The following is a 16,931-nucleotide window of genomic DNA, read 5'->3' on the forward strand; positions in this document are numbered from 1 at the left end:
TGTAGAGTTTGATAGTGAACCCCAGACCCGATGCCCAGAAATGACATCCCAGTTGTGCACAGATAAGGAAGGATTAGCAGGGGAGCAAGAAGGTGTGACTTGGCAGGGGCTGTGGACTGAGCCATAGTCAGGTTTGGGGCTCCGGATGAGAGGTGGAGGGCTGGGGAAGGTCAGGGGCCTCAGGCCGGGAAGGAATCAGGGGCTGAGGATGGTGAGGGGAAAGAGAGGAAGAACATGAAGACTGCCTCTGTGTGAGCTGCTGTGGAGTTACATCAACTTTCTCTGAAGTTGTTCAGATTTACTTTGCACGAATCCTGGGAAAAGGGCAGTGTTAGTCCAGCTCAGTGGGTGGGACAAAAGTCAAAATGTTAGGTTTGAGACTTATAGCAGACATTGTAGGAAGCTATGGAAATCAGGTTCTAGTCCAGGTTTTAATGAACAGGGTTAGAATCAAGTATTTACCCATGTGTTTATCGAAAAAAATTTTTTCCTCTACAACCACCCTTGTTTTTACTCCTTATAGCCAAATGGACATTCATTTGTTTGCAAAATAAGTGTGGTTTCAAAAAGAACTTGGTGTGATTATTATTTACCTAACTACAGCAAAATAACTGTTGACCGTATACACTCTTTAAAACCTGCTTTGCTGGGACTTTTATAAGAAAGCTCTACGGTGAACATTTAGCAGCCCCTGCAGGCCAAAAGTCCAGCCAAACTGGTGCCAAAAACCTGCCATCAGACTTAGCCTGCAACGCCTACAGAAGTGGGTAATTTCTCTGTGCTCAGGGTCCCAGTATATCCCAAGTTTCCTGAACCTTCCAGAAAATGTCCTGCTTGACGCACTGGAAGAGTTGCTGGGAACTCTGTAAGCAGGTGGCAGGCTGATACTTCCAAGAAGCTGCATTGTATCCATAAAGTCAATGTTAGGACAAAATTACTTTTCTTCTCCTTCAACACAAAATGTATTCCCCTTCTTCAAACTTTTTCCCCCAAAAAACACATGTCTTACTTTCCTGGAACACATAGTCATTTTCCTTATTATTGTTAGTAGTCTCAATTATATTTGTTAGAATTCCTAACTCTAGATACCTCAGTTTTCTAGTGAAAATTAAATAGGAAGCAACTGTGAACTGTTTGCTATGCCAGTATTCTTTATATTAGCAACTTTATGAGTACATTTCACAATTTCTAGAAACATAATAAAATATTTGAATAAAGAACAACCCAAGTTTACTAATGGGCCCATATTTATCTTTATAGTTTTTCTGTACTAAGACAAAAGTAGATAAAGACATGGTTAGTATGAGTGTTTTATTATTTTATCTTATTTACCTTGCAAACCAAATAAAGAACTACAATTGTTAGGAAGCTATACTCTCCGTAGCAATTGGTAGATTACATGCAATCCCTATCAAATGTCCAAATGTCTATTTTGCACTCTAAGAAAAGATGATCTTAAAATTTCTGTGGAATTGCAGGGACTCAGAACATCCAAAAAATCCTGAAGAAGAACACATTTTCAGGACTGACAACTCTAGATTTCAAAACTCACTGGGGCACCTGGGTGGCTCAGTTGGTTGGGCGTCCAACTTCTACTCAGGTCATGTTCTCACAGCTGGTGGTTTGAGCCCCGCATTGGGCTCTGCGCTGAAAGCTCGGAGCCGGGAGCCTGCTTCGGATTCTGTGTCTCCCTCTCTTTCTGCTCCTCCTCAGCTCACACTCTGTGTCCATCTGTCTCTCTCTCAAAAATATATAAACATTAAAAAAATTTTTTTTTAGATTTCAAAAGTCACAAAACTAACTTACGAAGCTACAGTCAAGACCAATGTGGTACCGGCCTATGGACAGACATACAGATAAATTAAACATATCCCAGAGGCCATAAAGAAATCATTCATCTATGGTCAATTGATTTTCAAAAGGGTTCTCAGAGAATGTAGTCTGAAAAAAAGGTCACTCCAACCAATGGTGCTGGACCAACTAGATATCCACACACAAAAGTATGAAGTTAGACCCTTACCACATACTATAAACAAAAATGGATGTAAAATGGATCAAAGATCTAAATTTTAGAGCTAAAACTATAAAGATTATAGAAGAAAGCAAGAGGGAAATCCCCATGATTTTTGAGCTTGGGAAGAGATTCTTCACGTAGGATATCATAAGAAACACCAAAAAAAGGGAGGGTGGTGATCATCAATTGGGCTTCTCAAAAGTTCCTATTTTTGTACACCCAAAGATACTATCAAGAAAGAAAATGCAACCCTAAGTACAACCGCATCTCCCAGAGGCCACTGAAGGAGATAAGAAATGCCTGGGACAGCCTAGCTCTAGCCATGGGTTCTCAGTAGGACTGTGACCACCATGGTGTAACCTCTTCTCCTGTGTTCTCTCCTTACTGCACAGGTAAGGACGGTCCTCGGTGACCCAAAGCAGCCTCTGAGCCTATGTCCACACCTTTGGATCAGACCTCCAAGCAGCTTCACCTCCATCCCTGCCCCATCACCCATGAGTGTCTGTGTTTGCAAGTTCTTTCTGCCAGCCCGTGCTGGCTCAGACACCCTCCTTGTCCACATCTCTGAAGAATCTAATAGACTCATTTGCACCCTGAGAAGTGACATCATTGTTGTTTTAAGAAATATGCATAATGGTGCCAGTAGAAGCCATGGAACCCTCGGCGGTATCTCCTGCGATTCAAGGCAGGGTCAAATACCACACCAGAGATCCCAGTGCCCTGTCGTTTTCTGGATCCAAAGATGTTTTGACCAATCCATATGTTCTGACATCTCTGGGATCCAGTGTGCAAGGAAGTGACTCTTAGTGTCCTATATGACAAGATAGTACCAATGCTTACACAGTACTTTAGATCCATAGGGAAGTGAGAGAAAATCTCCCTCCACTCTCTAGACCTGGTGGCATCCCCTGTCAAGAGGTTCCAGGAGTGACTTTTGTTGTCAGATCTTTCAAAAGATTATTTGTTGTCTGGGAATAAGATGATCTGAGAGTGCCATATCCCTTCCTTCAGTTATGTCTTCAGAGTGATTCTTATCTGTCCTGTGTTCATATTATCAAAGGCAAAACTAGTTTGTTCAGAGTTACAAATGACTCAGCGGAGGAGAGCCTGGCTGTCTCAGTGGTTAGAGCATGCAACTCTTGACCTTGGGTTCGTGAGTTCAAGCCCCACTTTAGGTACAGACGTTACTTAAAAATAAGCTGTTGAGGGCCAACTGGGTGGCTCAGTTGGTTGAGCGTCCAACTCTTTGATTTCAGCTCAGGTCATGATCCCAGGGTGTTGGGATCGAGTCCTGTGTCAGACTCCACACTCACTTTCTCCCTTTTTGCTGACATAGAGCTCTTGCTGAGCTCCTGAATTCCCTGGTGCTGGGCAGTACCTCCCCAATGGGTAGATCTGAACAGATCCCTTAACAAGGAAGATAGACAAAATGACTATTACACATGCAAAGTGATTTCCAACTTCATATGTCATTGTGGTACTACAAATTGAACAATGACGTACCAGAGGCCTCCCATGACTATGGCTAAAGTTCAATACAGTGTCAGCACCAATACTACCGAGGATGTGGGGCAGCAGGAACTCTCATTCACTGCTGGTGGGAGTGCAAAAAGCCCCATCACTTGGGAAGATTCCTTGGCAGTGTTTTCTACGGCAAACAAAGCCTTAACGATATAATGCAAAAAGAAGAGTCCTACAGCTTACTCTAAATGAGGTTCTTGTGTGCAAACGAGAATATGCACCTAAATGTTTGTTGCTGTCTTATTTATGATTGCCAAGACTCGAAAGTGATCAACGCACCCTTAGAATGGGTAAACAGTATCTGTATGTCCACACATGGAATAGGACCAGGAGAAAGACATGAGTTATCAGGCCACAAAACACATGGGTGAAACTTCCATGCATATGTGTTAGTGTCAGAATCCACCGTGAAGAGTCTGCAACAGTGAGCAGGGGGGATGAGGGGCAGGGACCCAGGCCCCAGCTCCAGGCCCTGGGTCACTGTGCATCCCGTGTCCACCAGATGGCACTGGTGCTCCCCCAATCCCTCAGCTGGCAGGTTCCCTCTCCTTGTGTCTAGCAGGTGCTCTTGATGATTTGCACAGACAGGATTGCAAGTCTCCCAGAACACGCAGGTGAGGTCGCAAGATGGCCTTGCAGTGGTCCCTGCTGCATGCCCAGCCCTGCTTTGTCCCCCCACCTGCAGCACCCTCATCAGGGTTTGCTGTGTCTTGTCTCCCCTGCTCTGGAGGGACCCGGCATGCCCACATTACATGTCCTCCTGTGTGAGTGTGTGTCCCCTAGGTGAGCTCCTGTCCACATCCGGCACCCAGAGCCAGCATGCATCGTCTGAGCTGTACCATTGGGACAGATGGTTTCTATTCCCTCTTCCGTGTGTCTTGTCCTCAGCTCCATAGTGGTTCACAGGTTGTACTGAGTCAGGACTGCATGTGTCCCTCTCATCAGACCCCATCCATGGACGATACCTGATGTACAGCAGGACCTTTCTCTTTCCCTGGAGGGTTACTCTCAGGTGGTGGAAACACAGGCACCAGGGAAGCCTGCACTGGGAAAGGAGAGGTTCACCCAGACACCAGCAGGGGGCCCAGTGACAAGGTCTGGGGCTTTCTGCAGGATGGGGGCTCCCTGCTGAGTAGCCCTCCAGGACAGAAAGCCCCAGGACTGGACCCCTTGTTTCCAGTGGGGACAGGGCAGGTGTGTCCTCTCTGTTCCTAGAAGAGTCCCTGAACCTGGGCCTGCTGTGGTCCCAACAGCTGCTTCTTCCAGGCCCACCCAGGGGGAAACTAGTGCATCACATAGTCTTCCTGTCAACGGGCTGCAGGCCTCTAAGTGCACAGGAGCAAGCAGCAGGGGTGGGTCCCATTTGCATGAGCAGCCCCTCCTTGTGAGTTCTGTGGACTGAGGATAAGAGAGGCCCAGGGCAGCCCAGCCCCGGCTCTGTGGTCTAGGAAGGGCGTGTGTCACCATGGCCTGGATCCCCGTCCTCCTCGTGCTCCTCTGCCACTGCACAGGTAGGGACAGGATCCAGTGTCCCAGGGTGGGCCTGCAGCCAGAGTGAAACCCCTGTGGCTCAGCTCCCTAATCCCATGTGCGCTGTTCCTTCTCTTCCCTCTGCTGTGTCTGTGTTTGCAGGTTCCCTGTCCCAGCCTGTCGTGACTCAGCCAGCCTCCCTCTCTGCATCTCTGGGAGCCACAGCCAGACTCACCTGCACCCTGAGCAGGAACATCAATGTTGGAAGCTATTACATATACTGGTACCAACAGAATCCAGGGAGCCCTCCCCGGTATCTCCTGTACTACTACTCAGACTCCAGTACACAGTTGGGACCTGGGGTCCCCAGCCGCTTCTCCGGGTCCAAAGATGCCTCGGCCAATGCAGGGCTTCTGCTCATCTCTGGGCTGCAGCCTGAGGACGAGGCTGACTATTACTGTGCAATCGGGCACAGTAGTGCTAGTCACAGTGATACAGACACATGGGGAAGTGGGACAAATACCCAGTCTGCTTAGGCCACTGTAGTCTGAGTCTCTCAAGTCTAATGTAAATTGAATGCACAGTTACTATACTTGGGTGTAGCTACTGGATCTGACTGTCCTTCTTCCCAGTTTCCTATCAAACCTGTGTGAACTCTGTGGAAAATAGGAAAACAAAGAAAGACAAAGAATAACAATAATAAAGCAAACCAAAGACAACAAAAAAGTGATAATGATGCAGAAATTTCGCCTTGTGATTCACATGTAAAAATTAGAGCCTGTGGATTTCGCTTTTTTTTTCTTCACAAGGGTACATCAACTTGCCTTAGATTTCTGGTCAGAGTCTACAGCCCATCCCCCAGGCCGACAGTCCTCCACTGCATGGCCTATGTTCCTCTAGGAGTCAGAGCAGAGGCCCTCCCTTCCCTCCAGGCTCCTGTCCTCAGGCTGACTGAGTAGCTCTGTGTCCCAGCGTGGAGACACTACGGAATCACAGACACAGAGCTGGCCTGGCCCACTGGCTGGGTACCTGCCCCTCATTTGTGATGTCGGGAGAGGGTGACTGCCCCTGGGGGAAACTGTGTGTGCAAGTCAGCAAATTTCTCCGTGGGGCTTGTGAGGGAAAGGGGGGAGTGCCACCATTGCAGCAAAATTCTCAGTCGGCTTGGGAGATTTCACAGTCGTGAGGTTCCTACAGCTGACACCATCAGGGCCCACGGGCAGCCTTGTGGCTGGTTTCTGGAGCCCAGAAGAACGGACTGTGTCCTTCTCTCCTCTCCTGCCACATCGGGGTTGTCCGTGATCCATGCAGTAGAGGGGCTGTGGGGCACCATGTTGCATAAAGGAAGTCGACCCCCTGAGCCTTTCCAGGAGAAAGTCTTGTCATTTGTGACAACATGGATGAACCTGCGGGACATGACCCTGAGAGAAATAAGGCCTACACAGAAAGGCAAATGCTTTATCTCATTTACGTGTGGAACCTACAGGAAAAAGATAATAAAATCACTGTCAATTTTTAGTGATGAGGATGAGTTAGAATAGGGTAACACATATAAAGATGGGAAAGAGATTGGTGTGAGTGCAACTTCTTAAACATAATTTGCGTTTTCAGCTAGTAATTTTTAATTATGAAAATACACACAACAGGAAATTTACTCTTTTCATCACTTTCTTGTGCAATTCAGAGATATGAAATATATTCGCCATGTTGGGTGACCATCACGACTCTCCATTTCTCAAAGCTTTTTATCATCCCAAACAGTAACTGTGCACCCAGGAAGGGAATGGGTCAGCTGGGTGTACAGAGAAGCCTGAGCCCCAGGAGCCCATGCCAATGCAGGAAGCAGCAGAGGGCACAGAGCAGCTCCCATGGGGCTCTTTGCGGATGTGGCCTGACCCAGGTGGGATCGTTCGTTAGGCTGTGCTTCTTACCCCAGAATGACCACGTGGGTGCACGCTGCCGCCCATGGCACGCAGATCCATGTGCCCACTGAAGGGGGTCCAGAAACTCCACTTTTATTTCCCAAAGTGTGTCAGGGAACATCCGTGAGACCTGAGTTACGCCTATGAGGCATCTGCTATATGATTCATGCTTATTCTTGTCTGAATTCCCTGCAAAATCCATGTGTGCTCTCCTCCACAGACTGAAGAAAGGCCTCATTTTCAGTCTACATTCTCTGTGCTTGTCAAGGGGAACTTGCACTTATTTCTGATCTTTTTATTTATATTATTTGGGTACTTTCAGCTTTATTTATTTATTTTAAGAGAGAGAGAGGGAGAGAGAATCCCAAGCAGGCTCAGAAATCGGCTCAGAGCTCAATTATAGAAGTTGAGGTCATGACCTGAACTGAAATCAAGAGTCTGACACCCAACTGACTGAGCCACCCTATTTCTGGCCTTTTGAATCTGGAGCATTGATATATGTGTCTCTTTTGGGGCCGATACCATACCAATTATAGGTAATGTAGAAAATGCAAAGTTTGATAGATGATAGAGAGATAGAATATACTCACGTGATCTATAGCCATGCACCGTCATTGATCTACCTCATCGAGGTCAGTGCAGAGGGTAATGGGGACTGGCCCGCCAGAATGGGAAGTGAGATGAGAAGACTGGGCTGTCCCCTCAGGGCTCCCGAAAAAGGCTGTTGAGGGGCGTGCATGCTCTCCAACCTTGACTCACTGGGCGGAAACATCATCCCCCAGCGGTCGATGACTCTTGGCCCCAACAACACAAGTCTCTAAGCAGTGGGAGGAGCCCAGGGTGATTCATGCTGAGGAGGCCCTGTGTCTGCAGCAAGGACTGAGGTGTGGTGGCACGTGCAGAAGCCCTGAGGGAGGAGAAGATCTGGCCCCTGTGTGGGGGTGGACAGTATGCCAGGCTGACTGAAGTCCTTAGTGCCCTGGTCTCTCTCTCACAGCTCCAGGATGTCCCTTCCAGTCCTGGGTGCGGCTGGACACTGAGACAGCAGGGGGCGCTGTAGGCCTGTGCCTGAGTGGTGTGTGTGTGGGGAGGGGTCCCATCTGAGAACCCAGGCCTGGAGCCCTGCCTTGTTTCCCCTGCAAAATTGTGCCTAGAGGAGTTTCCCTAGTCCCACCCACCCCACACTCAGCTGTCACCACATTCAGTCCCAGGGGAGGGAGAGATTTGCATGAAGGCTTCCTCTCTCTCTTCCAGGAAGGGAGAGGATAAGAGAGGCTTTGTGCAGGTCTCTCCCTTGAGGGCTCAGGACCACAGCCTGGGGTATCTCCACCCTGGCCTGGACCCCTCCCCTCCTCACCTTCCTTGCTCTCTGCTCAGGTTACTGGCTGTGGAAAGCAGAAGAATTGCTTTCGGGGGACCCCTAAGTTGCTTGTTTCCCCCATTTTGAGAACACACTGTGAGTAATAACCTGACACTGACCTGTGTCTCCACTGCTGTGTTGCTGGGTCCTGGGCACTGTCTGTGTTGACACAGGAAACCTCTTCCTCAGGGTCTGTGGGCTAGAAGGTCACCCTCACCTGCACTGGAATTAGCAACAATGTTGGGTCGTATTATGTGTGCTGGTACCCACAGATTCCCCACCGTGTCCCCAAAACTCAGATGCTCAGAAGTACCGGGCCCTCCGGGATCCCAGCTGGGTTCTCGAGAACAGGGCCTCTCTGATCATCTCGGGCCTGCGGCCTGAGGACGAAGCTGGTCATTACTGACACAGTGCTCTAAGCCCGTGGGCAAATGATACAGCAACGTGCCCCTGTTTCCCATGGTCACTGCCAGTGACAAATAAACAGGGAGACCGAGGACACCCCGGAGGGTCTGGGGGTCTGACTGTCTGAGCACAGAACAACTATGAAGAGTCAGTGACAGTAGCTTCACCTCATGTTGTTTTCTTCTGAAAATAAGACAAATCTCTTAAGATAATTTACAGGCATAAAGTGCAGTGATTTAAATGGTACGATTCAGTGGTCTGTAGTATGTTTCCTGAGTTTGGCGAACATCATCAGGATCAAACTGACAACATTTCCATCACCTGCAGAAAAAAATCCCTGACCCCCCAGCAATGAGTCCATGGCCCCCCTGCATCAGCCCTTTGGAGCCAAAAATTCCTTTCTGTCTGCAGTGATTTTCCTGTTGTGCACATTTCACAGGTGCCGAATCACAGACCACGTGCCCCCGGAAGCGCACCTTTCATGGCATCAGCGTGTGCATTGTTGTAGGAACATCACGGGCACCATATTTAAATATAGGGAACGTTTCATCGTTTCCTCTAGAGACGTGTTCATCTTGTGCCGAGGACACGCGGATCTATCTAGATGGCTGCAATTTTAATAGAGACTGTCGAAATAACATAATTATTTTCCATGATGGTGTGTAATCACAGATTCTTTTTTAAAAGTTTATTTTCCGATGGCTATTGTCCCCCATTGTCATTTTTTATTTTCTACATTTCTGCATACTGCAGTTTTGTTCAATAATTTAGCCGGTGTTGTTTATTATTATGAAAAATAATATTATGTGTTACGGTCCATATTTCAAGTTTTTGTCTCATACCTTTTTCCTTTCCTTGTGGTGGGGAGGTGGGCTCTGTGGCCTTTCTCTTTTTCCCATTCCCTCATGCCCGGCAGACTCTACATGTCTCCTCCGCCCTCTTTTTCCTTCGTGAGATGTTTCCAGAGCATCCCTCCTGACTTGACTTTCGCACCCATCTGCCCACAGCACTGCATCTGAGACCTCCCATTTCACTATTGCTCACCCTGGATGCCCGTCCTGTGGTCAGGGCTTGGGTCTCTCCACTTGCTGTCCTGTGTCTTCACTCTCAGGGGCTTTTTCGAGTGATGGTGGTTCAGATCCACGGCTAGCTTTCCCCTTCTGTCACCCACAGCCTTTTTGGGAACTGACTTCTCTTTCCACTGACGCTCATGATTTGTGGTGTGAGCCTGGGCACGAGGCCACCAGGGATTCTTAACAACAGATACCTTTAAAATTATTTCATTTTTTTCTAACTTACTTTGATCTAAAGGGTGAAAATGAGCAGACAAAGATAATTTTAAGAAAACTGCTACTTAATATTTCTCTGAAATTTCTTATTAATAGACTTAAATGTCACTAAAACCACAGGTTGAGAGTAGAGAGAAGTAGGCAGGTTTCCAAGTTAAGGGATGAAATATATTACTTAGAAGTGTTGGAGCTACTTTGAGTTCACTCCTTGGTGAGGTACAGGCAGAGGCTTCAGCAGATGCTGTCACACAAAGGAAACTTTATTTGCCACAGATAAGGGGATCACGGACAAGAAGTATCAAAGCTGTGACTCCCTGAGTGGAGGCGAGTGGGTTCCTTTCATTTGGGGTTAGGATGGATACCCAGAAAAGGGAGTTTTGTCATCTTATGCAAGAGTGGGCCTGAGGTTGTGCAGGAATATGGAGCACAGGAGCTTGTGTCCCCATCATGTGGTAGGTCAATGAAGCTTGTCCTCCTCCTAGGGCAGAGACTTAACATTATAAAGAGGCAGAGGTCACTGGAGGACACTCCCTGGTCCATCTGCACTGGTGGAGCTGTTGCAGGAGATAAAACTGGTCTAGCCTCCCAGGCTCTTTCTGCTGTTTGCCTCTGAAATAGATGAACATTCCTGTGAAAAGAAGGGGTGTCAGTAGGGGTCCTGCTGGTGACTGTTTTAACCTCATTAACCTGTGGGGCAAGTTTTCAATCCTGCAAAAACAACTCAAGCATGTGCTTTAGGTCAAAGTTTACTTTTGTTCCTGCACTGGGACTTTTCCTCTGGTCATTGTCTCTGAAGCACTCAGGCTATTTCCTGGCCTGGTGGAGACTGGTAGGTTGGCATCCCCTTTGGTCCCCTCAAACCCTGAACTGCTGACCTTGTTGCATTTCTGTTTTCTTTTCCTCCCAGGAAAGTGCTCAGTATGGGTGCTGGGCAAGTAGAACCTGCAGGGCACAGACCACAGAAAATAGCTGGGGGCCTCAAATGAGTGCTCTTGGGGCAGGAAAGCTGTCTCCTCTTTATATACAGAGATTTTTTCCCACCTGGGGACCCCTTCAGTTCTGCTTTCAGAAGGCTCAGGGTATTTAGTTTAAAAACACTGTGCTAACAAGCGGCCTTGGGCGGTTTAGTCATTTAAATGTCTGACCTCAGCTCAAGTCATGATCTCCTAGTTTGTGATTTCAATTCCCAACTCCACCTGTCTGCTGTCAGCAAGGAGCCTGCTTTGGATCCTTCATCCCATCTCTCTCTGCCTCAACCCTGCCCTGTCGTGCTCTCTCTCTCAAAAATAAATAAACATTAAAAAAATATGGCCCTAATAAGATAATTCAGTAAACTCATGAGAAATGTATAAAATAAAGTTTGTATTAATTATTTCAATAATAATTTCAGTAATAACGAGACCTTGTTACATTCTAAAAATAACGAAAAGGATTCTTATCATATTGCGAACAATGTCAAGATGAACAGAGAGCTGGTTCTGAATTCAGGCTCTGCTGTTTGCCACTAGAAATTCATTCAATACTTGAGAGACAAGGGACGATGGGAAAGGAATGGGTGCTTCCTCAGGAAGCCAACAACCTGGGGAGATGTGGACAAATGTCTCAAAGATCATGTTCTCTGTCTAGGAGAAGTCCTATACTTTCGTACGGCAAGGTGCAGGGAATCGTGGCGGCTCTCCATGGGGGAGAAGCAAGTGTTCACGTGGCTAGTTCTATGTGGACATGAGCCTGTCATTGCCAGATCTGTTGGCATGATTGGCAGCTGCTCCAAATGTGGTCAGGCCTTCGCCTCTGGGAAAGGTCAGTCCTTCACTCCTTCCTCAGGGACAGTGGCCTGCAAATCGCAAGAAAGTAGGGTAGTTCTGTTGCAGATCAAGGGTCTTAGGTCAGCGCACAAAGAGTGTCTGTGCTTGAAACAACTTCCCCCGAGAGACCAGAGGGAGAGCTGTTACATTGAGATGTGTGAAATCTATATCTGAAGGGAACTGTAAACTGTCCCGAAGAATGTGAAAGCATATTTGAAATAGTGAACTGTCGAAGAGTCTAAGTCTAGCGTTCTCTCTTGTCTAGCAAGAGAGGGGGACACTGGATGAAAAGCGAGAGATGGCTAATGAGCAGGAAAAGACAAGAGCCCCAAATAAGGGTCCTTGCTCTGTATTTATTAAGATCAGAAGGCTTACAGATTTGATGGGTGTGCACAAAGAGACGAGGAAATTGTGAGCATTGACTTGCGGATGTGAACAAAAAGGTTTTTGAAGATATACAGTGTTTGGGGTTTGGGCCAATAGGCAACAAAATCCTGGCACGGGGCAGATGGGCAGATGGTTGTTCCCATGGTTGTTAACGGCACCCTGTCTGTTTATCTGAGCCTGCCTAGGGGCTAAGGCAGACAGGGGGAACAACCTCAGGGTTAACAAGGCACCTTTTCTTTCATTAACCATCTCTGCTCTGGGCTGCTTTGCCTGCAGTGCAGCGGTCTGTAGCTCAATGTACCTCTTTACCTAACTTGGTCCTTTCCTCCAGTGAAAGCAGCTTTTCTGCTATAGTACTAAGTTGGAGAGTGCTTCTGCCCTGAACGCCTAATCTTGCTTACCTCATATACCTTTGTATGGGGAGCCTTTGTGCCTGTTCTTATTTTAGGCCTTTTCCCTTCCCTCTCTATTGTGGGGGCTCTGCAACCCTTTCTATCTGGGTGCCCGTACACCCGCCTAGTCTTGGGGTGCCAATCTGGTTTGCCCAAATTCAGTTGTGAGCATCCTATGGCTTTATATTTCTTTATGTCTATTAACCCCTTGGTGTAGGCCCGGGGGACTCCTAAGCTCATCCCCCACAGTGAACATCTTCTTTTGTCGTCAAAAAGAAAACAAAACATAAGCCTGTTAACAATTAGTGGGTGACGCCATGAAACTTACATTCGAGCTTCTATTTTCCAGTGTGGAGTCTGGGTGGAAAATACTTTCTCAATTCAAGGAGATTGAAGAAGTCTGACTGTGCACTGTAGATAGGGACAGCCCTAACAATGGACTACAGCGAGGAATGTGAGAAATGAAGGATCACAGGGTGTCTGACTTGGGAGGCCCTAAAGAGAGTCTCATACATTCTCAGTGGGAACAGTCATCACGGCCATGTGCCCCTGCAGCCAGTCAGCTGGGGGACTCAGCTGGAGAGGGAGCAGTATGTGGATTTGAGGGGGTGGGTGGTCAGTGAGGCGAGTGGGACTAAACCTGGAGGGGTATGTGGGATGGATTGTGATCATGCTAATGATCACCCAGGATTTTAAGAAAGTGAGGAGGGATAGGGAGTCTAAGGAAGTGAAGAAACCAGCAGGAAAAGGGAGAGAGAAAATGCCATTTCTTCCATGTCTTAAGTATCCTCTCGCCCACCCTCATATTGGACAAGAGGGAGTGGTATCTGTCTCACCAGGCCTCCTGCCTTGTCTCCTTGACACCAGAGTAAAAGTAGAAATAAATCAGTTGTGATAATAGCCAAAGTATTAAATGACAGCTGAGGGGCCCCTGGGTGGCTCCATCAGTTAAATATCTGACTTCGGTTCAGGTCATGATCTCATGGCTACTGAGTTCAAGTGCCATGTCGGGCTCTCTGGTGACAACTCAGAGCCTCCAGCCTGCGTCCCATTCTGTCTCCCTCTCTCTCTGCCCTTCCCCCACTTGGGTTCTGTCTCTCTGTCTCTCACATATGTATAAACTTTTAAAAAATTAAAAAAGAAAGACCGATGAAAGAGTCTCCCTCACTCTCTCAGGTAGGATGATTCTCTTCTACTTCCTGCACAGCTCAAGACCTATTTGTGCTCATGGAAAAGAATGAATGAGTATATGAATGAGAGTGATAAAAGTTTTCAGAGAACAAAATATAGAAGAGTACATCTTCAGTTTGGTAAAGAAAACTATAAAACACCTATCTTTCGGTGAACACACACAGAGATGAAGCACTGAAAGCTTTCCCACCTCGGGTAGGGAGCAAGGCCACCATGTCCTATCTCAACACTGCTGTTCCACATAGGACAGGATGTGTCTGTCAGAACCATAAGGCAAGACAAACAATGAGAGGCATTCAGATGAAGAAGAACAAGAGACAATTGTCCCATTTCAGGTGAGAGAATGACCTACAGGAAAACTACAAAGGAACCTACAATTAGGTATGCAAATATATAAATTCAAAGAGTAATAAATAATTTTGGAAACATTTTAGAATAAAGATCAATATAGAAAGATCATATAGATGTATCCATACTAGCAATAAACAGGTGAAAATAATTAAAAAAAAACTTAAAACCACTCGATGAACTATTTAGGGGCATATTTCACAAAACAAGTATAGGCCACAGGTGCTGAAATCTGGACAATGCTGGTAAATGTAATCAAAGTGGATCTAAAACAAGGAAAGATAAGTTCCGTTCATGGATTAGAAGACTCATTATAGTAAATATGCCAGTTCTTCCCAAATTGGATAAAAGTGTGCTTGAGTTCTTATCCTAGCAAGTCAGGGTGGTATGGATAGAGGATAGACACATTGGCCAAGATAACAGAACATAAAACCCAGAAACGGACCCACAGAATGAAGGATAAACAATTTTTTTCTTTTACAAAGTTGGAGAAGCCTTTCAGAGGAGAAAGGATGGACTTTTGGACAAATGGCCACAAAACAGTTGGATATCCTGAGCGAGAAATGAATCATACTTAAAACTCACTTTATATGTATTAAAAATTACTAAAAGGATTATAGAAAAAAACTGTAAACAAAAAGCTGTAAAATAAAAGGAGAAAATATTCAGGATCTAGGGTTTCTATAAAAAAGTTTAGGCAAGACACTGTCAGGATAACCCATGAAAAAACAATAAAAGAAAAACAAAAATGACACTTGTTAAATACGACTTCATCAAATATAAATGCATTGTATTTCCTTTTCTTCTTAAGGTAGTAAGCCAAGGAAATTACCTAAAAATATAGAAGATTAACATAATACTCAATTCCATGGACAGAGGCTGGAATCCATTGCTTTAACGCACAGGAGTTTTCAAACATTCACGAGATAGACATATTCTCAATTGCAGGCCAGAGGAGGGACATGAGGTCTGGAGTATCTTCTGCAATGAACTGGCAATTTACCACTTAATTGAGGTAAATGCCTCCAAATCCTATGGACTAGGGCTTCTTTGGAGAGTGAAAAATGCTACAATGATCACGGGCAGCACTACAGGGTCACATTATCCAAGATTCAGCTCAATGATGTGTGAATAAACATAAGTGAGGAAACCCGCTGGGCTCTCAGGGCTGTGAAAACACAGTGGGGTGTGTGCCCTTCAGCCAGCAGGGGGCGCTGTGGGACTGCCATGGTGTCCCTACAGAGGGGCTCAGTGAGGACCATACACGAAAAGGAACCTGGGACTGGGGACTGGGCCTGTACTTCCTGAGGGAGACTCAGCAGCTGTGACCCTTCTGGTGTGGCAGAGTCCCCACTTAAGCAAGGACATGCGTGTTGTCTCAATAGGTGCTTCCTTGCAGGGGTCTCCCCAGTGGTGAAGCCAACCTCCATCGTCCCCAGTATGTGATGTGAGGTGGCAAGAGTGACAGCTGACAAAGATGTTCAGTGTGGAACCCTGTAGGAATGCACACGAGGGAGGTGGGCTTCTACCCACAACCTGGAGAAACGGTGTCCCTGTGTCCTCAGTGCTGAGGGAGCTTCTGGGAAAGGAAAACTCTCAGACCAGAGAGGAAGCAGGGAAGGGGGAAGAAGTCGGCCTCCTGCCCAGAACTGGCCATGTGTCAATGTGGACGCATCGCTCTGTGGCCCTGATCCTCATCTGTGTGGTTGTACAAGAGTCACCACGTCAGTGCTGCCCCATCAATAATAGCCACAGGCGCTGTGGACAGACTCACTATGCAGAGCCAGAGGAGAGCACAGTGTGTCCTCCTCGGGGGATGGGAGGCCACACAGGGGACACCTGGCCTGTCCCGAAGGAAGGGGATGGTGGATAGAGCAGTGGGAAGGCAGGAACTCTGATGAGATCTGCTCACCAGGTCACATACGCTGTGTGTGACCACCAGGGGGTGGTCATCACCTGCTTCTGAGGGTCGGCCATGATTAGAGCTGGGACCTGCACCTGGACAATGCCTGTGTCCTCTGCTCAGGACTCCAAACTGTGACCTCCCCTCTCCTGGCATGGCCCCAGAGACCACCTCCCCGTCCAACCCACCTGACATCCTCAGGCAGAGGGACTTGACCCAGGGTCAGTGAAGTGTCAGAGAGCTGCTGGTCTGATTTGCATGGATGGGCCCTCCCTCTCTCAGAGGATGAAAAGGGGAAGGAAGGGATTAGAGGAGATCTGCTCAGCTGTGGATCCACAGAAGGCAGGGTCGGTGATGACCTCCACCATGACCTGGTTCCCTCTTCTCCTGACCCTCCTCATCTACTGCACAGGTGACTAGATGAGGGAACAGAGGAAGTGGTCCAGGGAGGACACGTGGGCCTTGGTTTCTCCTCTTCTCTCTAGATCCCAGCATCCCCCTCTCTTTGTCTTTCCCCTTCCAGGTTCCTGGGCCCAGTCTGTGCTGACTCAGCCGCCCTCAGTGTCTGGGGCCCTGGGCCAGACGGTCACCATCTCCTGCGCTGGAAGCGTCACCAACATCGGTAGAATTAGTGTGAACTGGTACCAACAGCTTCCAGGAAAGGCCCCTGAACTCCTCATCTATGCTAATAACAGACGACCATCAAGTGTCACTGACAGATTTTCTGGCTCCAAGTCTGGCACCACAGGCTCCTTGACCATCACTGGGCTCCAGGCTGAGGACGAGGCTGATTATTACTGCCAGTCTCTTGACATTACTCAAGGTGCTGACACAGTGCTCCAGGCCTGTGGGGAAGTGAGACAAAAATCTGCTGTTCCCACAGCAATGGGACTTCCTGTGCAGCCCTGACCTTTTGGCCAAGTC

General features: G+C 47.4%; 2 gene segments (V, D, J or C); both read left to right on the forward strand.

The window, feature by feature from the left end:
* Positions 1-4,917: 4,917 nt before the first annotated feature.
* LOC131489682 (immunoglobulin lambda variable 5-39-like) lies at positions 4,918-5,671 on the forward strand. The segment is given in 2 exon segments: positions 4,918-5,046; positions 5,168-5,671. Coding segments are annotated over 2 exon segments (420 nt in total).
* A 10,599-nt stretch (positions 5,672-16,270) lies between these two features.
* On the forward strand, positions 16,271-16,931 carry LOC131489664 (immunoglobulin lambda variable 1-40-like). The segment is given in 2 exon segments: positions 16,271-16,419; positions 16,531-16,931. Coding segments are annotated over 2 exon segments (513 nt in total).

The sequence above is a fragment of the Neofelis nebulosa genome, chromosome 11 (assembly GCF_028018385.1).
Source record: "Neofelis nebulosa isolate mNeoNeb1 chromosome 11, mNeoNeb1.pri, whole genome shotgun sequence".
In the NCBI taxonomy this organism is placed as follows: Eukaryota; Metazoa; Chordata; class Mammalia; order Carnivora; family Felidae; genus Neofelis; species Neofelis nebulosa.